General features: G+C 45.9%; 1 protein-coding gene across 16 annotated transcripts in view; it reads left to right on the plus strand.

The window, feature by feature from the left end:
* CACNA1A (calcium voltage-gated channel subunit alpha1 A) overlaps positions 1-22,698 on the plus strand; it is a 428,952-nt gene that overhangs the window by 167,148 nt on the left and 239,106 nt on the right. For all 16 annotated transcript variants that reach the window (XM_031659832.1, XM_031659842.1, XM_031659846.1 and 13 more), the window contains exons 4-5: positions 6,529-6,634; positions 8,730-8,869. In XM_031659832.1, the coding sequence (XP_031515692.1) occupies positions 6,529-6,634; positions 8,730-8,869 (246 nt within the window). The remainder of the gene's footprint in view (positions 1-6,528; positions 6,635-8,729; positions 8,870-22,698) is intronic.

A 22,698-nucleotide genomic window follows, 5' to 3' on the forward strand; every position in this document is an offset into this window, starting at 1 on the left:
TTCACAGATGCAAGCCCTCCTTCTTCCCTATGCAGAATCGCTTGGTCTTTTCCAGGGTCACATACAGCCTCTCTCCCGGGCCTCTGCAGGTCCTGATCAATTTCGTTGTGTATTGAGCTCTGTATCTCCTCACCTGCCTGCAGGGCTGTCTGCTATCCTGACTTCCGAGAGCCATTTCGGGAGCCAGCTTTTCCTTCCATCAGGGATGCTTCTCTTCTTTCAGCCCCTGCCCCCCTTTGGCCTCCTAGGATAGCTGATTTTTCTGGATCCCGCTGACACAGGTGCTTTCTCTCTGAGCCAATCAGGAAGCAGAAAGGCTCAGCTCAGCTAACAGAGGCATTGCTCACCGCAGCTGTGAGTTAGAACTCAGGCTTTCTAAATCGGGAGGATCAGGCATGACTTGAGGTCGGGCTGAGAAAGCCTCGCCACCCCCCAGCTCGACTACCCAGTGCAACCTTTGACTTCTGCCTAGGGCGAGGCATCTCTTACCACACCAAGAACTCGGCAGCCCATCTTTCTTTCATCTGGGCACCAAGTACATCATTGCATATTTCAGGGGGTTTCACTGTGTCCTTAACATGCTCATGGAGACTTGGCTTGAGATGAGGTCAAGGTTTATAGGCAGGAGGACCCATACCCCCTTCCTTCATTTCCTCCACCGGTGATTTTTGTTTTGTTTTGCTTTGTTTTTGAGACGGAGTCTCGTTCTGTTATCCAGGCTGGAGTGCAGTGGCGTGATCTCGGCTCACTGCAAACTCCGCTTCCCGGGTTCAGGTGATTCTCCTGGCTCAGCCTCCCGAGTAGCTGAGATTACAGGCATCTCCCACTATGCCCAGCTAATTTTTGTATTTTTAGTAGAGATGGGGTTTCACCATGTTGACCACGCTGGTCTCAAACTCCTGACCTCTGGCTGATCCGCCTGCCTCGGCCTCCCAAAGTACTGGGATTACAGGTGTGAGCCATCACGCCAGACCCTTCCACTGGTGTTTTTTTGAACATCTACTATATAGTGAATGCTCTCCTGGGCACAGAGAATGAAGCAATGAACAAAGTAGACAAAAAGTCCCCACGTGCATAGAGCGTGCAGTCTCGTGGGAGAGACAGGGAACAAGATAAAGAAGGAAAAAAATAGCAGATGCTTGTCTGGGGAGGGGAAATAAAGAAAAAAAGAAGCAGGCAAAGGGGGTTGATGGATATGACCTTTGAGTAAAGGCCTAAAGGAAGTGAGGGAGGGAGTCATGTGGATGTCTGAGGAAAGAGTATTCCAGGAGAATGAACAGCAGGTGCAAAGGTCCCTGGGTAGAAATGTGCCTGGGGAGTTTGGGGAATAAAGGGGAGGCCGATGTTGCCGGAGCTGAGTGACTAAGGGAGAGAATAGAGGAGATGCGGGGAGGGAGGTAATGGGAGCAGGTCATGCACCTTGCTGGTGCTGGGAGGACTTTGGTTTTGCTTTTGAGTGAGATGGGATCCATGGGAAGGCTTTGAATACTTCCACATGCGTTAGGCTGAAATTTTCTTTTCTGCTTTTGTCTCATTCCAACATTGCTCTTATATCTTCAAAATCTTGGGTTTCTTCTTAGGCTCTTTACCCAAGTGGGAGCAGAAGGCTGGTACCCAGGGCTCTTCAGTTCTCCCCCTGGGGTCAGAATGTGGAGGAGAAAGCTTGGAGGAGAAAGAGGAACCCCCACCTCTTTCTGGATGACTCAAAACCGCAATTACCTGAGCTCCTCCTTCTACCCCTGAAATAGAGGCACTTAGCACTTCCTAAACTTCCCGGTGCACACAAATCCCCTGGCGATCTTTTTAAATGCAGATTCTGACTCAGCAGGTGGATGCGGGGCCTGAGGCTACATTCCTAACAGGTGCTGGTTCTGGGACCACACTTTGAGTAGCAAGGGTCTAAGGTCTTTGTTGCAGATGTCCATCTGGGGCATGTCTGTGGACACTTGCTGGTGTGTGGGTGAGCAGAGGGAGAGAGGATGATGTTGGAGAAGCAGTGTGAGTATCTGTGTTTTACAAGAAGTAAGAAAATGAAGCAAGGTGGGAGATAAGAACCTCTTTCTTTTTGCCTATGTGCTAAGGTTTCATTGCCATACCCGGAGCGCCCTGGGTCTGAAATCTAGGCGACACTGACTGGTTGAAACCCTGATATTGCAGCCCAGGAAAGTGCTGCATGCTGCATGGCGGCCTTCTGGGACTCTTCCTGGAACCTTCAGTGCCGGAGCCGATCCAAAGGAAGTCACATCCCTGCCATTGAGGGGCAGGAGGCCAGGGAACCGGAGGAGTGGGATGGTAGAAGCGCGTGTAAGGAGACTGAGTTGGCAGGGAGAGGAAGCGAAGTCAGCTTCAAATCATAGTGAGAGGAGACCAGGGGAAGGGCTTGGCGTTGCTGCTCTGTGTACAAATATTGTCTCTTATTTTCCGGGCTGCAGGGTGAGGCAGAGTGGAGTATTTGTGCAACACGGCCCAGCTTTGTTCTCTGGGCTCCTAATGCCTGTCAGCTCGGAGGCAGAAAGCCAATCAGAGATGATCGTCGGCAAGGCCAGCTTTTGTTGGCTCCCCAAATTGCCCTGAGTCTCAGATTTTGCTTTTCAGAGTGTGCGTGGAGCTCGCCTTCAGCTGCTTTCAGCTGGAGGCAGAAGCTGAAGCTGGTGACAAAAGGAGGCCTTGTTTTCCTGGCTTCCCGAGAGTTTACGGAGGGGGTTTCTGTTTCACACTCCGTTTTCCCACCTGGAAAGCGGGTTCCACTCTCCCTCTGGCCTGGAAGGGATGGTTGTATGGTGCTTCGAAAATGCCAAACCTAACTCCAGGGCAGAAGAGGAGACTGAAACCAATTAATTTTCCAAAGGATAGAGCTAGGAGGAGGGGAGAGGTTTAGCATGGTCAAGTTCCCCAAGATGCACTAATTGATCTCCCTACAGAACACGGGATTTCAGTGCCCCCAGGGGACACTCAGCAATGTTTAGAGACCACTTGAGGTTGTCATCACTGGACAGGAGGGGATGCTACTGGCATCTAGCCCAGGGATACTGTTGAACGTACTGCAGTGCCCAGACAGCCCCACCAAGGAGAACGATCCACCCCTAAACCTAGTGCTGAGGTTGGGAAAACCTGCTCCAGAGTAACCAACACCCTATGGCTTTTCCACTCAAGCAGCCCCTTCTCCAATGCCTACACCTCCTTCTCAGAGATTGCCAGATCCATACGCCTGTTGGAGTGGCGCACTTCTGAGGGGTGTGGCAGGGGGACAGTGGATATTCCCATTCACGGGCTGATCAGCAGGTCAGGAGCTAATATGAAATGAACAGGATAGACCCTCCCTACCTGCCCTGCAGATCCTCTGGTGGGACACTAGGGAGGGAGGCCTCCTCGACCCAGATGACAGTTCCCAGGATGCAGGGAGGAGTTTACCTGTGCAAACTGGAGAGAATGCAAATGGGGCACATAGAGATATGGACGTGGACGACCCTTCCCCTGCCTCGGGTCTTGGAAGAGCAGATTCTCAGAGGTCTGCCCTGATTACTGTAATTTTTTTTTTTAATTGAGGTAAAATTAATATAATACAATTAACCATTTTAAAGTGGCATTTAGAGCTGGGCACAGTGATTCATGCCTGTAATCCCAGCACTTTGGGAGGCTGAGGAAGGAAGGTTGCCCAGGAGTTCAAGACCACCCTGGGCAGCAAAGTAAGACTCCGTCTCTTAAAAAAAAAAAAAAAAAAAATTAGGTACACGCGGTGGCGTGCACCTATAGTCCCAGCTACTCAGGAGGCTGAGGCAGGAGGATTGTTTGAGCCTAGGAATTCAAGGCTGCAGCGAGCTGTGATCATGCTACTGCACCCCAGCCTGGGTGACGGAGCAAAATCATGTTTCTTTAAAAAAATAAAAATAAACAAAAAAAGAAAGGAGAGGGGAGGGAGAGGCATTTAGCACATTCACAATGTTGTGTAACTATCACCTTCATCTAGTTCAAAAACATTACGCAGTCACTCCCATTTCCCTTCCCATTCCCCAGGAACAACAAATCTGCTGTCTACCTCTGGATGTGCCTATTTGGGACATTTTATATACATGGAATCATACAATATGGGGTATTTTATGTCTGCTTCTTTCACTTGGCGTAATGCTTTCGAGGTTCATTCCTCCTTTTTTTTTCTTTCTTTCTTTCTTTTTTTTTCTTTGAGACAGAGCTTTGCTTTTGTTGTCCGGGCTGGAATGCAATGGCACAATCTCGGCTCACCACAACCTCCGCCTCCCGAGTTCAAGCGATCCTCCTGCCTCAGCCTGCTGAGTAGCTGGGATTACAGGCATGCGCCACCACGCTCAGCTAATTTTGTATTTTTTTCAGTAGACACGGGGTTTCCCCATGTTGGTCAGGCTGGTCTTGAACTCCCAACCTCAGGTGATCTGCCTGCCTTGGCCTCCCAAAGTACTGGGATTACAGGCATGAGCCACCATGCCCGGCCTACTTCATTCCTTTTTCTGGCTGAATACTATTCACTTCTATGGGTAGACCACATTTGTTTATCCATTCATCCATTGATGAAATTTAGGTTGTTTCCGTCTTTCGGCTATTGTGAATAGTGCTGCTGTGAACATTTGTGTATGAGTGTTTGTTGGAGTACCTGTCTTCCCATCCTTTCCTGTTTATACCTTGGAATGGAGTTACTGTGTCACGTGGTAACTTTCTGTTTAACGTTTTGAGGAATCAACAAATGGTTTTCTATGGCAGTTGCACTGATGTTGTTTTGTTGTTGTTGTTTTTGTTGTTGTCGTTTTGAGACAGGAACTCACTCCCATTGCCCAGGCTGGAATGTAGTGGTGCAGTCACGGTTCACTGTAGCCTCAACCTCCTGGGGCTCAAGCAATCGTCTCTCCTCAGCCTCCCAAGTAGCTGGCACTACAGGCCTGCGCCACCATGCCCGGCTAATGTTTTATATTTTTTGTAGAGATAGAGTCTCACTTTATTGCCTAGGCTGGTCTCAGACTCCTGTGCTCAAGTAATCCTCCTACCTCAGCCTCCCAAAGTGCTGGGATTACAGGCGTGAGCCACCGCACCTGGCCAGCTACACCATTTTATATTCCCACCAGCACGAGGGTTTCAATTTCTTCACATCTTCACCAACACTTGTTTTCTGTTTGTTTTTAATTTTAGCTATCCTTGTGGGTGTGAAGCTGTATCCCATTGGGGTTTGATTTGCACTTCCCAGATCACTAATACCTTCATGTACTTATTGGCCATTTGACTGTCTTCTTTGGAGAAATATCTATTCCAGCCTCCTGTCCATTTTTCAGTTGGGTTATCTTGTTGTTGTTGTAAATGTTCTTTATATATTCCTGGTACTAGACCCTTATCAGATACATGATTTGCAAATAGCTTCTCCCATTCTGTTACTTGTCTTTTAACTTTCTTGATAGTGTCCTCTGATGCACAAAAGGTTTAAATTTTGATGAAGCCCAGTGTATCTGTTTTTTCTTCTGTGGCTCATGTGTTAGGTGTCAAATCTGATCACAATGTTTTATTTATTTATTTATTTATTTATTTATTTATTTATTTACTTACTTACTTACTTATTTATTATTTTATTTATTTTTGAGATGGAGTCTCTTGCTCTGTTGCCCAGGCTGGACTGCAGTGACTTGATCTCGGCTCACTGCAACCTCCACCTCCCATGTTCAAGCGATTCTCCTGCCCCGGCCTCCCAAGTAGCTGGGACTACAGGTGTGTGCCACCACGCCTGGCTAATTTTTGTATTTTTGGTAGAGACACCATGTTGGCCAGGCTGGTCTTGAAGTCCTGATCTCAAGTGATCCACCCACCTCGGCCTATATTTGTCTGTTTTTAATTTATCTTTTTTTTTTTTTTTTTTTTTGAGACAGAGCCTCCCTCTGCCACCCAGGCTGGTGTGCAGCAGTACAGTCATTGCTCGCTGCAGCCTCCACCTCCTCGGCTGAAACGATTCTCTCGCTTCAGCCTCCCAAGTAGCTGGGACCACAGGTGCCGGCCATCATGCTGGGCTCTGCCACTATATTTGAAATTGCAGCCCTGACCCTTTCCACTGTCTATAGCCTTCACCATCTTACTACATAACATAGAATATATGATGTACTATATAACATGGTACATGCAGTGTACTGTATAACGTAGTATACATGATGTAGTTATCTCAATTATTTGCTCCTCCTCTAGGAAGCAGGAGGAAGCTTCTCTTGTCTGCTTTGCTCTCAGCTGTGTCCCTAGCCCAGAACAGAGTCTGGCACGCAGCAGGTACTGAATGAATATGTGTTCCATGAATATTGCTGGTGAGATAGAAGGTGAATATCCGCATTTCCCTTTAGAACTCACCTGCTCTGGGTTTGAGATCTGCAGGGATCTACTCCAGAGAGGAGAAAGAGTAATTCCACCTGTACTGATGAGTTGGGAGGATCTGGAGGGCTTGAGATCTTTCTATTGGGGTCACTGGGCGTGGGTGCCCCTCCAAACACCCTTCTTTTCTTTAAACAAGATTTTTCCTTAATTCCCCAATACTCCCTTTGAATATATGATTTTAGCCACCATCATAGCGAATTGCATCGTCCTCGCACTGGAGCAGCATCTGCCTGATGATGACAAGACCCCGATGTCTGAACGGCTGGTGAGTGGTGTCTTTTCTCGGGGGCTTCTCCTTGGCTTTAGCAGGACTTTGATTTTTGGGGGAGTGGAGCAGGGCACACAGGAGGCTCACAGTCCTGGAGCCCAGAGCCAGATCATGGGAAACCTAAATTTCTTTTTTATTTTTTTCTTGAAACAGAATCTCGCTCTGTCACCCAGGCTGGAGTGCAGTGGTTTAATCATAGCTCACTGCAGCCTCCACCTCCTGGGCTCAAGCCATCCTCCCACTGCAGCCTTCTGAGTAGCAGGGACTACAGGTGCCACCATGTCCAGCTAATTTTCTTATTTTTGTCTTTTTTGTAGAGATGGGGGTCTCACTAGGTTGCTTAGGCTGGTTTCAAACTGCCTACTTTGGCATATGACATAATTTCAGGCAGTATACTCAAATGAACATTGTTAATATTAATAATTATGTCTTGACCAGGCACGGTAGCTCACGCCTGTAATCCCAGTCCTTTGGGAGGCCAAGACAGGTAGATCACTTGAGGTCAGGAGTTCGAGACCAGCCTGACCAACATGGTAAGAGCCTGTCTCTACTAAAAAAAAAATACAAAATTAGCTGGATATGGTGGCGCACACCTGTCATCCCAGCTACTTGGGAGGCTGAGGCAGGAGAATTGCTTGAACGTGGGAGGCGGAGGTTACAGTGAGCCAAGATCACATCATTGCACTCCAGTCTGGGCAACAGGAGTGAAACTGTGTCTCGGGAAAAAAAAAAAAAAAAAAAAAAAAAGGAAAGAAAGAAAAAAGAATATTGCAAAGGATACAGATGAAGCGATGCATAGGCTGAGATACAGGAGAACGGTGTGGCTGGCAGTTTCCAGGTAGCTTCAGGAGGGGGACTGGTCACCAGAAAGACCAAGGCATGATTCGAGGGTTAGGACTTTCAGCCCCACCCCCCAACCTCTGGAAGGGCAGAGGAGCTGAAAATCAAGTTGATCACCAATGAATGATTTAAATCCAACCCTCTAATCATGCCTTGGTTTTCCCGGTGACCAGCCCCCATCCTGAAGCTACCTAGAAGCTGCCAGCCATCAGTCAGTCCTTAGCCTACAAAAAGACATCCCTTTGGAGATCCCAAGGATTTTAGGAGTTGTACGCCAGGAAACAATGTCAAAGGCCCAACATACATTTCACAAGGTCACAGTCTTCTAAAAACTATAACTAGCCTAGCAAACCTATGATGTCTAGACCTTTGCATTTTCACTTAAAATAATGCTAAATAAAAAGAGTCCGTTGAAAGACTGGTAGCAAATAGACGTACCAGTGGCAAGCTGATATGGAAAAAAAATCATTCAGGCAGAATGAAATGATTAAAGCTTGAGAAACGTTGTAACAGATGGGAGGACGTTCACATAGGGGCTCTGATGGAGAAGAGCTTATAGCTTAATTTCAAATATGATAGATTATCAGCTGGAAGCCAGAAGCAGCTGGAGGTTCTGCAGAGGAACTGGAGGTGAGGATACTGGCCACTTATCAGCCAGTACAGAACTCCTATTCCAAACCTTTAACAATCTACCAGCTGAGAACCATCCTAAGGGGTCAGATTTAGGAGTGAGGTCAATGCACAAGCTCCAGCCTCAAATGCCTTGAATGCTGCGTGTGACAAGTAAATCCTCTAAACCAATGCTTTCCATTAGAACTTTCTGCAGTCACAGAAATGATCTCCATCTGCCCTGTCCAGTAGGATCGTCACTTGAAATGTAGCCAGTGTGACTGCAGAACTGCGTTTTTAAATTTTATTGCATTTAAATTAATTTTAATTGAAATAGCCACATGTGGCCTGTGACTGTCGTATTGAATAAAGCAGGTGCAAACAAGCAATTCTGTTTGGCCAAGTGATATGTGACGTTGGCCCAAAAGGAATGAAGGAGGAAGTTGCCTTCTCTGAGCATTGGCTTTGCTTGCAAAAGGCTTTGGACAAGAGAACTCTGCAAGAGGCAGTGAGGGGTGGTGAGTGCAGGAGGGTCAAGGGAAGTGAGACGGTGGTGGATACTGATTTCTAGATGGGCTGGTTCCCTGGTCTTGCCAACATCTGCCCAGCCCAAGACGCTGACCTTGCGTTCTCTCCCTTCCAGGATGACACAGAACCATACTTCATTGGAATTTTTTGTTTCGAGGCTGGAATTAAAATCATTGCCCTTGGGTTTGCCTTCCACAAAGGCTCCTACTTGAGGAATGGCTGGAACGTCATGGACTTTGTGGTGGTGCTAACAGGGTAAGTGGCACGTGCTATACTCTTTGGATTTAACTAGCTGAAGGATTACGAGGCTTTTGGTTGGTGTGGTTTGCGCCGGGCTCAGGAAGGCTGAGCCCTTGTGTTCTCCCTCCCCTCATTATGCACCTGCCTCCTTTCTGCCAACACCCCACATCCATATCTCAGCTGTATATTACAGCAGATGCTTTCTGTTACAATTAAAATAATAGCTCATTATTGTTGGCTGCTTCCAGAGTGCTTTATGTGCATTCTCTAATTTAATCCTTGCAACAACCCACTGAATTAGGAAATATTAATATTCCCATCTGACCACTGAGGAATCGGAAACTCAGAGCGTAACTTGCTTAAGGCCACCAAGCAAGTAAGTGATGAAACTGGGATATGAACAGAAGATTATGCATTCCAGAACTCAAGGTTTTAAGTGTTGTACGTGCATGGGTCTCTTGATTTGCTTGAGGATATCTTGCTTTTATTTCAACTTGGTGAATGTGTTTTGAGAATGTCTGGGTGCAAGGGATTGTGATTATGACAAAGGAGAAAAGCAAGCTAAATAAGGTACAGTCACTGTCTTCAAGGAGTTTTCAGATCCATATATGATGAACCGTGGTTGAAATGTGTATATGCTTTCCTTGAAGCACCCTGTATGAGGTAGCACTTGCTGGTGTAACAAAAGATTATGACTTAAACACAGCAGAAGTTTATTTGTCACTCATAGAAAATTCAAAAGTGAGCTGGGTGTGGTGGTGCATGCCTGTAATCTCAGCACTTTGGGAGGCTGAGATGGGAGGATCACTTGAGCTCAGGAGTTCAAGACCAGCCTGGGCAACATAGTGAGACCCCCCCCCACCATCACTAAAACATAAAATAAAATAAAAATTAGCCAGGCATGGTGGTACATGCCTGGGAGAATTGCTTGAGCCCAGGAGTTGGAGGGAGCAGTGAGCTATGATCATACCACCACACTCTAGCCTGGGCAACAGAGCAAGACCCCATCTCAAAAAAAAAAGTCCAAAATAATTGTTCCTAGTTGGCAAGTTCATCTGCTCCAATGACTGACGGACCCTAACCCTTGCCGTATTGTGGATCTTCATTGTCAGCCCACAGCATCCAATAACTCCATGCTTGTCTGTATCAAACCAGGAAGGAGAAATGAGCATAGAAGGTGATACTTGGGAAGGTTTATGAGTTTGGAAGGGGTGTGACCCATACCTGTTTCATTCATATCCTGTTGGCTAGAACTGGGTCACATGACCACACATCACTGCAAGGGAAGCTGGGAAGTATCAGATTGTGCTTAGAAGAAAAGGGAAATGGATTTGGAGAATGACCCACTAGTCTGTCAGGGACCTTAAAGACTTTTATTAGATTCCAGTAGGGACATTACTATCTGTTACCAGTGGCTGGTTCCTCCTCTTCCCACTCTCTGCTCTCCTCTGAGCTAAGTCTGGGCTCTTCTATTCTAAGATCCTTCTTCACTGGGACACCTTTTTCACAGTAATCATTTACAGGATCGTAGCTCTCCATGTTTTGTTGCTGCTCCATGTTCTGTCTCTCTTGGTGGATGTGATGGGTTGCAGCACCCACGCTGTGCTGGCTGGACTCTCAGAATGCAGATTTGTTTCAGAGCAATGTTGCCTCTCACAGAAGGAGCTGTGGCCTATTGGGCTGTTTCTGTAGAGGCCTTCAGATGTCAGTGGTCTGTTGTAAGGACTCTGGGCTAGCTCCCATGGGCTTGGTGGTCGTAGAGGGATCTTTGTTGGTTGTGCTCACAGTTCAGTGACTTGGGACCTTGGTGGGTTCCAAGGACATATTATGGTGCTGGGCACTTTTCTCTTACCCTACTAGGAAGCTCACCTGGAAACAGCCTAGTGGCTAACTTTTTTGTTGTTTACAAAATGTAAACCTAGGCAGGGTGGCTCATGCCTGCATCCCAGCACATTGGGAGGCCAAGGTGGCAGGATTGCTTGAGCCCAGGAGTTTGAGACCAGCCTGGGCAACATAGCAAGACCACATCTCTACAAAATAAAAATTAAAAATGTGTAAAGCTGGGTACAATGGCACATACCTGTAACCCCAATTACTCAGGAGGCTGAAGAGGGAAGATGGCTTGAGCCTAACTAGTTTGAGACCAGCTTGGGCAAGCTAGCAAGATCCCATGCAAAAAGAAGTACAGAATAATAGAGCAAACACCTGTGTATACATTCATTTATTCAATGACTATTTATTGAACACGTCTATGTGCCAGGTCCTGTTCTAGGCTCTGGGACACAGCAGTAAACGAAATAGAAAAATCCCCTGTTCTCATGGAGCTGCGAGTCTACTGATGGGGATGGACACAATTGATGAATGAATCAAGTGTGTCAGATGGCGGTGAGGGGTACAGAGGAAAAATAAAGCAGGGGAGGGATGGGATGTGTGGCAGGCAGGGGTGAGGGGTGCCGGAAGCCAGGGAAGGCTTCACTGGGAATGTGACATCTGAATGAAAACCTAAGGGGAGGTGAGTGAGTGAGCCATGAGGAGAGCTGGAACAGAGTGTCAGGCAAAGGGAACAGCCAGTGCAAAGGCTCTGAGGCTGGACTGTATCTGATGTGTTTGGTCAACAGTAAGAAGGCTCATGTGGCTAGAGAAGGTGACCAGAAGAATAGGGAGAACTGAGGATAGAGAAGTAATGGAGTAACCTGCCATCAAAACAAAACCTTTCTCTCTTTTTTTTTTTTTTTTGACAGAGTCTCCCTCTGTCTCCCAGGCTGGAGTGCAGTGGTGCGATCTCAGCTCACTGCAGCCTCTGCCTCCCAGGTTCAAGTGATTCTCCTGCCTCAGCCTCCCAAGTAGCTTGAATTACAGGCGTGTACCACAACACCTAGCTAATTTTTGTATTTTTAGTAGAGACGGGTTTACACCATGTTGGCCAGGCTGGTCTCGAACTCCTGACCTCAAGTGGTCCACCTGGCTCAGCCTCCCAAAATGCTGGGATTGCAGGCATAAGCCACTGTACCCAGCAATACAAAACCTTTCTAACCTTTCTAATCCCTGTTTTCTCCCTCCCTAGACCCATTCCTTTCTCTCCCCCATCTGGGGCACTTTCCTGAATTTTATGTTTATTATTTCCATTTATGTATTTACACTTTGGCTGCCTAAGTAAGAAATAGATGCTACCTATTTTTACACTTAAAAATGTTTTTTAAATAGCATCAGAGTGAGAACAGTTTACACTTTGACTACATACGTAGATAAGAAATATGTGGGCTGGGAATGGTGGCTCACACCTGTAATCCTAGCAATTTTGGAGGCAAAGATGGAAGGATTACTTGAGGCCAGAAGTTTGAGACCAGCCTGGCCAATGTAGTGAAACCCCGTCTCTACAAAATGAAATAAAATGTAATAAGATAATCAGCTGGGCATGGTGGTGTGCTCCTGTAGTCCCAGCTACTCAGGAGGCCAAGCCGGGAGGATCACTTGAGCCCAGAAGGTTGTCATTGTAGTGAATGACTGCACTCCAGCTTGGGCAACAGAGCAAGACCCTGTCCCTAACAAATAATGTTTTGTTTTTGTTTTTGTGTTTGTTTGAAATAAAGGTCAGGTGTGGTGGCTCACACTTGCAATCCTAGCACTTTGAGAGGCCAAGGCAGAAAGACTGCTTGAGTCCAGGAGTTTAAGACCAGCCTGGGCAACATGGTGAAACCCCATGTATACAAAAAATGCAAAAACAAGCATGCATGATGACGCATGCCTGTAGTCCCAGCTACTCAAAAGGCTGAGGTGGGAGGATCACCTGAGCCCAGGAGGTCAAGGCTGCAGTGAGCTGTGATTGCACCACTACACTCCAGCCTGGGTGACAGAGTGAGACCTTGTCTCAAAAAATAAAGAAATAAAAATTTAAAAAAGAAAAGAAAGAAAAAAAAAAGAAATACGTGGTACTGTTTTTCAAACTTCACATTTCTCTAACCTGACTTTTGTGTTCGACATGAGATAAATCTGATTAACGAGAATAGTTTTCATGCATCCATTTTCACGACTGCGTAGTATTCTGTGGTAGGAGTATGCTGCCATTGTATTTATTTATTTGGATTGTTTCCAGCTTTGGGCAATTTTGGAGCAAAGTGTCCCTGCTTTCTCCCGAGTGAGTTTCTCTAGGGTACACACCCAGGAGTGGAACTGCTGAGTTGTATACTGTGTGCATCCTCAGCCCCAGTAGGTATTGCCAAATTACTCTGCAAAGTGGTTGCGCCAATTCAGGCTCCCTGGGGGCTGGCTTCTGCTGGCTGGGGCTGGCTTGACCTTGCTGACAGGAAGGAGCCTTAAAAAAATCCCTTAAAAATCCCTGTGTGGTGTTTTTTTTTTGTTTTACTTTTATTTTAAGTTTAGGGGTACAAGTGCAGATCTGTTACATGGATAAACTTGTATCATGGGAGTTTGTTGTACAGGTTATTTCATCACCCAGGTATTAAGCCTAGTACCCATTAGTTATTTTTCTTGATCCTATCTCTCCTCCCACCCTCCAAAAGGCCCCAGTGCGTGTTGTTCGCCTCTGTGTGTCCATGTGTTATCATCATTTAGCTCCCACTTAGAACACACAATATTTGGTTTTCTGTTCCTGCATTAGTTTGCTAAGGATAATGACCTCCAGCTCCATCCATGTCCCTGCAAAGGGCATGATCTTGTTCTTTTTTATGGCTGCATAGTATTCCACGGTGTATATGTACCATATTTTCTTTATCCAGTCTATCATTGATGGGCTTTTGCAACCCTGTTTTTTGTTTTTCATAGTAACGTGGTTATGGAAATACTTAGGGAAACTCGTATACTACTGAGTGGTGTGATGGTTAATATTGAGTGTCAACTTGATCAGCTCGAAGGATGCAAAGTATTGTTCCTGGATGTGTCTGTGAGGGTGTTGCCCAAGGAGATTAACATTTGAGTCAGTGGACTGGGAGAGGCAGACCCACACTCAATCTGTGTGGGCACTATCTAATCAGCTGCCAGTGCAGCCAGAATAAAAGCAGGCAGAAGAAGTTGGAAAGAGCAGACTTGCTGAGTCTTCTGGCTTTCATCTTTGTCCTGTGCTGGATGCTTCCTGCCCTCTAAAATCAGACTCCAAGTTCTTCAGCTTTTGGACTCATGGACTTACACCAGTGGTTAGCCAGGAGCTCTCGGGCCTTTGGCCACAGACTGAAGGCTGCACTGTCAGCTTCCTACTTTTGAGATTTGAGGACTTGGACGGATTCACCACTGGCTTCCTTGCTCTTCAGCCTGCAGATGGGCTATTGTGGGACTTTACCTTGTGATTGTGTGAGTCAGTTCTCCTTAATAAACTCCCTTTCGTATATACATCTATCCTATTAGTTTTGTCCCACTAAAGAACCCTGACTAATACAGGTACCTAGTGGGTCCGAATAAGTGATCATTAAACTGAAGGCAGTCATTCAATAGGTCACTTTGTCACTTGTAAGTGTTCGTATCCACCTGCTTACAACAAGGTGGCCTTTCTTCAACTTTCCTGTCATCTGATGAAGGAGATTCTAGATTCATTCCTCTAGAGGAGAAATTCTTCATCTAGAACAAATAGATCCTAAGGGTGAGAGCTCATCGTTGGGATGAATGAATCTGCTGAAATTTTATGCAAGAAAAAAGTTGTATATATGTATATTTTTTTCTGGTCTGTAGTTTTTTTTTTTTTTTTTTTTGAGATGGAGTCTCGCTCTGTCGCCCAGGCTGGAATGCAGTGGCCGGATCTCAGCTCACTGCAAGCTCTGCCTCCCGGGTTTATGCCATTCTCCTGCCTCAGCCTCCCAAGTAGCTGGGACTACAGGCACCCGCCACTTCACCCGGCTAGTTTTTTGTATTTTTTAGTAGAGACGGGGTTTCACTGTGTTAGCCAGGATGGTCTCGATCTCCTGACCTCATGATCCGCCCATCTCGGCCTCCCAAAGTGTTGGGATTACAGGCTTGAGCCACCGCGCCCGGCCAATCTGGTCTGTAGTTTTAATTAGATTCTCAGGGAATCCTGACCTTATCATGAAGAGCTTCTCTTCTAGATTGGGTTCCTTTCGCATCCCCTTCTCCGTTCTTTTTGCATTCATCATGCATTTCTTTCACTTGCTTTTCTTGCTCTTATTTCTCTGGTAGTCAATTATCCTTCTTGTCTGGTGGTTCTATCTCATTCAAATCAGGCACATTGCTTAAATTTTATTACTCCAAATTCCAAGGTGCTGTTTAGTGTCCTGTTGTGTTGTAAGCTAGGAACAGGGAGGGGAAAGTAAAACGTTCTGCATGAGCTGGGTGCAGTGGCAAGCACCTGGAATTCCAGCTTTTGGAAGCTGAGGTGGGAGGATTCCCTGAGCCTAGGGGTTTAAGGCCAGTCTGGGCAACAAAGTGAGATTTTGTCTAAAAGAAAAAAAAAATCTAGGCTGGGCACTGTGGCTCATGCCTGTAATCCTAGCACTTTGGGAGGCAGAGGTGGGCAGATTGCTTGAGGTCAGGAGTTCGAGACAAGCCTGGCCAACATGGTGAAACCCCATCTCTACTAAAAATACAAAAAAAAAAAAAAAAAAAAAATTAGCCTGACATGGTGGTGTGGTGTGCGCTGGTAATTCTAGTTATTCGGGAGGCTGAGGCAGCAGAATCACTTGAATCCAGGAGGCAGAGGTTGCAGTGAGCTGAGATGGTGACACTGCACTCCATCCTGGACGACAGAGTGAGACTCTCTCAAAAAAGAAAAAAGGAAAAAGAAATAAAAAATACACACACACACACACACACACACACACACACACACACACACAAACATCCTGCAGACCTAGCCTTCTGCCAATGTCAATGGTGAAGGAACACAGTAGACACTTAATTCTGTGTTTCAGAGAGGAGGGGACTCAAATATACTAATTTGACATTGAGACAGTGATGACTTTAATGAGCACAATGAGTAATTTCTTTTTTTTTTTCTTTTGTTTGAGACAGAGTGTAGTGGTGGTACCTCGGTTCACTGCAGCCCCTGCCTCCTGGGTTCCAGGAGTTCTCTTGCCTCAGCCTCCCGAGAGCTGGGATTACAGGCACATGCTGCCATGCCCGGCTAATTTTTGTATTTTTAGTAGAGGTGGGGTTTCACTATATTGGCCAGACTGGTCTCGAACTCTGGACCTCAGGTGATCTGCCCACCTTGGCCTCCCAGAGCGCTGGGATTACAGGTGTGAGCCACCGTGCCCAGCCTAATGAGTACTTTCTGATTAACCTGTTGTCCTCTCAGATTCCTGAAGCAAACCACAACGTTAAAACATCATTCATTTTTTGTGAACTACCAAGGTGTTTGCCTTCTTCTTGGGTGAAGTTTGGTGGAAAAGATCTTACTCCAGATATCTATTTGTTCTTTGTAGCTCAGAGCCTCAGAGAAATCCTAACTTTGTAATTTTGTCAAACCTTTGTAAGGCATCTTTTTATTGTATTTGTGTTCTGATCATGAAACTCAAAATGTGTAAGAGGAAGATTTCAGAAGCTTGGCTGTATGTCTGAGATGATAGTTCTTTTACTGTCATTCTCAAATATATGTAAATATTGAAGAGCTCAAATAACACAAATTATGCATGTTAAGAAAAGAGACTGTGAACCTCACCAGAGAAGGGGTGAGCACAATTTTTTTTTCTTTTTTTTATTCACAGGGTTAGCACTGTACCTGGCACATAATAAATTCTCAGTAAAATAAATGGTTGTTAAGCTGGAAAAGGGTAACACTTCTGATGAGTGTCCTGGGAAATTTACTAAGCTGTTTAGAAGATGGGACCAACACACTGATAGAGATAGTCAGATAGTCCAGAATTCTGTGGCAGATGCCCTGAACATCAGATGAGATATAAGACAGAGAAGCTCGGGTCTTTGCCAGCTCTGACATTTTGTGACTCTGTGAAAACGAAGGTTCCTTTTTAGAAGGGACTATATACTGCCTCAGGCTTTGGGCCATTTTGTTGAAGATCAGAGGCAAGGAAAAGATGGAACTACACAGGGACCAGCAGGGAAAGATGTTTTTGGTCTTGTAGCATCATTGAATTTTTTTTTTTTTTTTTTTTTTTGAGTTGGAGTTTTGCTTTTATTGTCCAGGCTGGAGTGCAATGGCATGATCTTGGCTCGCTGCAACCTCCGCCTCCCAGGTTCAAGCGATTCTCCTGCCTCAGCCTTCCGAGCAGCTGGGATTACAGGCATGCACCACCAAGCCCGGCTAATTTTTTGTATTTTTAGTAGAGACGGGGTTTCTGCATGTTGATCAGGCTGGTCTCAAACTCCTGATTTCAGGTGGTCTGCCCACCTGTCTCCTAAAGTGCTGGGATTGCAAGCATGAGCCACCGCACCCGGCCACATCATTGAATTTTAAGGCTCCGTGGACTCTGGCAGGTCCATCCCTTCTATTTTACTCACAAAGAAGTGAAGTAGTTTGTCCAAAGTCACACAGAGATGGTGGCAAGAGATCTTCTAGAATAAGAAGGTATCTTCATGTCACGGAGCCAGGAACCCTGACTTTGTGGGCAATGGGAGTAGTATAAATGTTTAATATCACCCCTCAGGTTCTGCCAGTAGAGCCCAGCTCTCTCTTCCTTCCTCTTGCCTCCTGACTAGCCTGTGGCCTCTTTTCAGAGAATAAGAAAGGGATTCCCAGAGAATAATCCTAGTTCCCTTGCTTTTCATTATATAGTTGAGGAAACCAAGTCTCTCAGAGAGGTCAGTGTCTTGACCATACACCTCTCACGTCCTCTCTCCTTTTTGATTAATTGAATAAATACATGTAGTTGCTGCTTACCTCCTTTCTTTCTTCACCCCTACCCCATGCAGCTGCTCTGAGTTGCCATCACATGTAAACAGCATTCCAACAACAACAACAAAACACAACCAGCATTCTAACTCATGAGACCAACAACAGTTCCTATAAATACCAGCAGCGTTTTATTTTAATGTCTCTCTGCAGTAATTTCTCCCCTCCATGGATCAGTCATCCTTGGTACCAAAAGGATTCCCCACTGTGACACAAATGCTTTTTGTCATTCTCAGTGAGTTATACCATTGAGAGAGCATCGATCTTTTTATTGTTCAAAGCATTTGGTTGTCATGATATTTGCTGGACCATGTTTCACCAGGAACCACATCACTTCCTAGCAGCAGGAGCTATTTTCTTCCATCTTCTAACAACACCAGCAGTGACAGTGATAATAACGATGTTAGCTGCCATGGTTATTATTCTTATCATTTATTGAGTACTTACTATGTGCCAGGGACTACATTAAGAGTTTTATGTGCATTATCACAGTTAGCCTCACTAGCCTTTGTACAGATGAATCTGAGGCTCAGAGAGGTTAAGCTGCTCGCAAGGGAGTCACACAGCTGGTAAGGGGTGGATCAGGATCTCAGCCTGTCTCTAGGACACGTCTCTAAACCTAGAATAACACTGGGTCTGTGTTAAGTTCAGCAAAGAGCTATATTCAACCCAGTGTCCTTAGGAATGTAATGCCTGTTATTAACAACAGTGGCAACACTGATAAGCTGAAACTTACGAGGTGCTTACAATATGACATACTATATTTTATATACATACATAGGCACCCACCTATAATCTCAGCACTTTAGGAGGCCAAGTCAGGAGGATCACTTGAGCCCAGGAGTTTGAGACCAGTCTGGGCAGCATAGCAAGATCCTGTCTTTGTAAAAAGTTTATTTTTTAAGTTGGCCAGGTATGTTGGTACATGCCTATAGTCCCAGCTAATGAGGAGGCTGAGGCAGGAAGATTGCTTGAGCCCAGGAATTTGAGGCTGCAGTGAACTATGATCACACCACTGTACTCCAGCCTGGGTGACAGAGCAAGACTGTCTCTAAAAATAAAAATAGAAATAAAATTATTTCAACTCTCAAAGTTAAATAAATACTATTATTATCCCCATTTACAGATGGAGCACCTGAGGCTCAAAGACATTAAATGCTTACTGTCTTAGTCTGTTTTCTGTTGCTTATAACAGAATACCTGAAACTGAGTAATTTATAAAGAAAAAGCAATTTATTTCTTACAGTTATGGAGACCGGAAAGTTTAAGGTCAAGGCTGCTTGAGCTATAATGCACACACACTACTGCATTCCAGGCTGGGTGACAGATAAATAAAACAAATTTCAACATGAGTTTTGGAAGGTTTGAAATATTCAGACCAGAGCATCTGTCTCATACATGGTGAACCCAAGATTTGAACTAAGGCAGATCTGGATCTAGAACCCATTTTCTTGAATCCTACGCTATTTCCCTAAGGTCAAGTTTGCCAAGGAAAATAAACTTGAGAATTCGAATAGAGCTCTCTGGCATGGAAAGTCAGGGTGATCCTTCCTTCCCCTCCCTGATCTTGGGTTCCACTATGGCTGGGGGAAAACAGGAGCAGAAGAGATTTCAAGAAATGAGAGATTGGCCTAGCACCATGGTTAAGACCTGGATTTCAGAGTCAGAGGACGCTCTTCCCTCTATGACAGTGAGAATGTTGGTTGAACTCACTGAACCTCAGTTTTCTCTCCTGGAAAAAGGGAGTAAAACTAGTGTCTGCCTCCTAGGGTTTGCATCACACAGCTTACCTCTAAGTTCACTTGCAGCTTCCTCTTGGTACACTCCCATCTCTCTACATCTCTGTTGGAGGGCAATCTCTGGCATCACACAGTTTGCTGAGCCCCTATGCCAGATGCTTAATAACCTCGGTAGCATCCCTCAACCAGTGAGCTAGGGAGTCGGTGTGTAAATACCCTGGCTTCCCCACTGCTCAGTGGGAAAACTTTGAAATATGTTATACAGCATCATAGAGGCTCCTCAGTAAAATTGAATCCTAGTTGTTCACCATAAAACCCATTCACTAGTGTACCCTTTACCAATCTCTCTCTTCCTCATTCCTCACTTGTAATTCCTTGGATCACCTCCCAAATTAACCACTGGACCCTAGTACTTGCCTTGGGGTCTACTCGGCACTAACTCAAGGAGCGAAAGTTGGAAGCTTAGTGGGTTACAGGTTTCAGCACCCTGGACAGCTCCCAGCACACCGTATTGTGCTAAAATGTTCTCTTCCCTCCCTCTGCCTCCAGCTGGGGTGGAGAGGGACTGAGTGAAGGCCAGATGGCCAGGTGACCTTGTTCCATACTGAGCTTCTTGGCCATTTTCCCTGTGGGACTGGAGAAGACCTTGCCATCCATCTCTCTGCGGGTTTGGGGGCCGACTGAGGTCTTGTTCTCTCGAATTGCTATGACAAATACCAGCCTGCCTCCAAGGGGCATCTGTCCCACTGCCTCTACAGTTTGCATGCCTAATGACTCCTCTCCTCTCACCAGGGCAGGGAGATGGCTGCGTGGTGGGCCGCTTGAAGCTGGGAGGCCAAGATCGTGCCACTGGACTCGCAACAAACCAAGACTCTTGTTTTTTTTCCTTGAGACAGGGTCTCGCTCTGTCACCCAGGCTGGAGTGCAATGGTGCGATCTTGGCTCACTGCAGCATCCACCTCCCAGGTTCAAGCACTCCCACCTCAACCTCCTAAGTAGCTGGGATTACAGGCGCACGCCACCATCCTCGCTAATTTTTGCATTTTTAGTAGAGAGGGGGTTTCACCATGTGGGCCAGGCTGATGAACTCCTGACCTCAAGTGATCCACTTGCCTTGGCCTCTCAAAGTGCTGGGATTACAGCCGTGAGCCACCACACCTGGCCAACAGAATGGCACTGTGTCTCAAAAAATAAAATTGTTTTAACGTTGCTTTGCAGCCCAGCTGCTTCTTGTGCAGGCGTCTCTAAATGAGGGCAGCCAGTCTACACAGACATGTAAGGAAGCATAGTGGTTAAGACCTGGTCTTTGGGGTTAGAGTAGATTCCCAACCTGACTCCACTGTTTCCAAGCTGTGTGACCTTGGGCAAGTTACTGTACCTCCCTGAATCTTCCATTTCTTAATCTGGAAAATGAGAGTAGTAACATTCCCTGACTTGATGGGGCATGGTGGCTCACGCTTGTAATCCAAACACTTTGGGAAGGCGAGATGGGTGGATCGCTTAAACTTGTGAGTTCGAGGCCATTCTGGGCAACATGGTGAAACTCCATCTCTACAAAAACAAAACAAAGCAAAAATTGTCTGGATGTGATAGTGTATGCCTGTAATCCCAGCTACTCAGGAGGCTGAGGTGGGAGAATCACTTGAACCCAGGAGGTTGAGGCTGCAGTGAGCTGTGCTTGCACCACCCTGTCTCAAACAAACAAACAAATAAAACAAAACAAAACAACAACAAAATAACAACAAAATACTCCCACCTTATGGAGTTGTTTTCAAGGTTCAATGAGTTAATATCTGACACATGCTGGGCTGGGTTTATGGATGTTATTTGCCCATGGACAGTCTGAAGAAAGAGAAAATGATATAGTCCATTGGGCCTCAGCTTCCTCGTCTGTGGAATGGGAATAATAACTGCACTTACCTCAAAAGGTAAAAGTCAGTGAGATACATATAAGGCATTTAGAACAAAAACTGGCACAGAGTAAGTGCTCAATTATATTAGCTATTGTAAGACTAATAACTATCATTATAATGATGATAATAATTATTACTACTTCTCCAGGCCTAGTTCCATAGACCAGTTAGTTAACCGTAGAGAACATTTGCTATTATTAGCTGGGTTCCCAATATCTGACCTCCCTTTCCAATCCCACGCTCACTTATAAGTTGAAGGTGAAAGGGATTCATTCTCTCCCCACCACCTGTTAGTCAGAGCATGTGATTTAAACAGCCAGGGCCAAGCGCAGTGGCTCATGCCTATGATCCCAGCACTTTGGGATGCCAAGGCAGGAGGATAGCTTGAGCCAAGCCCAGGAGTTTGAGACCAGACTGGGCAACATAGTGAGACCCCTATCTCTTAAAAAATTTTTTTAATTAGCTGGGTGTGGTAGCACAGACTTGTAGTCCCAGCTACTCAGGAGGCTGAGGCAGGAGGATTGCCTGAGCCCAGGAGATCAAGGCTGTAGTGAGCTGTGATAGTGCCACTACACTCCAGCCCAGCTTGGGTAACAGGGTAAGACCCTGTCTCAAAAAACAAACCAACAAAAAACTCAACCAGTCACATGTTTTCCTACCCAGGAATTTGAAAATGGACCAAGTGATCCAAACATGATGATTCAGATTCTTTCATGGCCGCCTGCTGCAGGAGGAGGTCAGGCTGGCTACGTTGTTCCTGCTCACTTCCCAGATCCCCTCTTCTGGCCCCCTGTTGATTATCTGAGTTTCCTAAAAATTCGTTTTATGCCTAAGATAGCCGGTCAGTGTTTGGTTTTGCAATCAAGAACCCAGACTGGACTGGGCGCGGTGGCTCACGCCTGTAATCCCAGCACTTTAGGAGGCTGAGGCGGGCGGATCACAAGGTCAGGAGATCGAGACCATCCTGGCTAACATGGTGAAACCCCATCTCTACTAAAAATACAAAAAAAAAAAAAAAAATTAGCTGGGTATGATGGCAGTCGCCTGTGGTCCCAGCTATTCGGGAGGCTGAGGCAGGAGAATGGCGTGAACCCGGCAGGCAGAGCTTGCAGTGAGCTGAAATAGCACCACTGCACTCCAGCCTGGGGGACAGAGCGAGACTCTGTCTCAAAAAAAAAAAAAAAAAAAAAAAAAAAAAAGAACCCAGACTGATCCTGAGACAAAGATTTGAGGGCAACGGATCACGAGGTCAGGAGATCGAGACCATCCTGGCTAACACGGTGAAACCCCATCTCTATTGAAAATACAAAAAATTAGCTGGGCATGGTGGCGGGCGCCTGTAGTCCCAGCTACTCGGGAGGCTGAGACAGGAGAATGGCGTGA

Source organism: Papio anubis, chromosome 20 (genome assembly GCF_008728515.1).
Source record: "Papio anubis isolate 15944 chromosome 20, Panubis1.0, whole genome shotgun sequence".
NCBI lineage: Eukaryota > Metazoa > Chordata > Mammalia > Primates > Cercopithecidae > Papio > Papio anubis.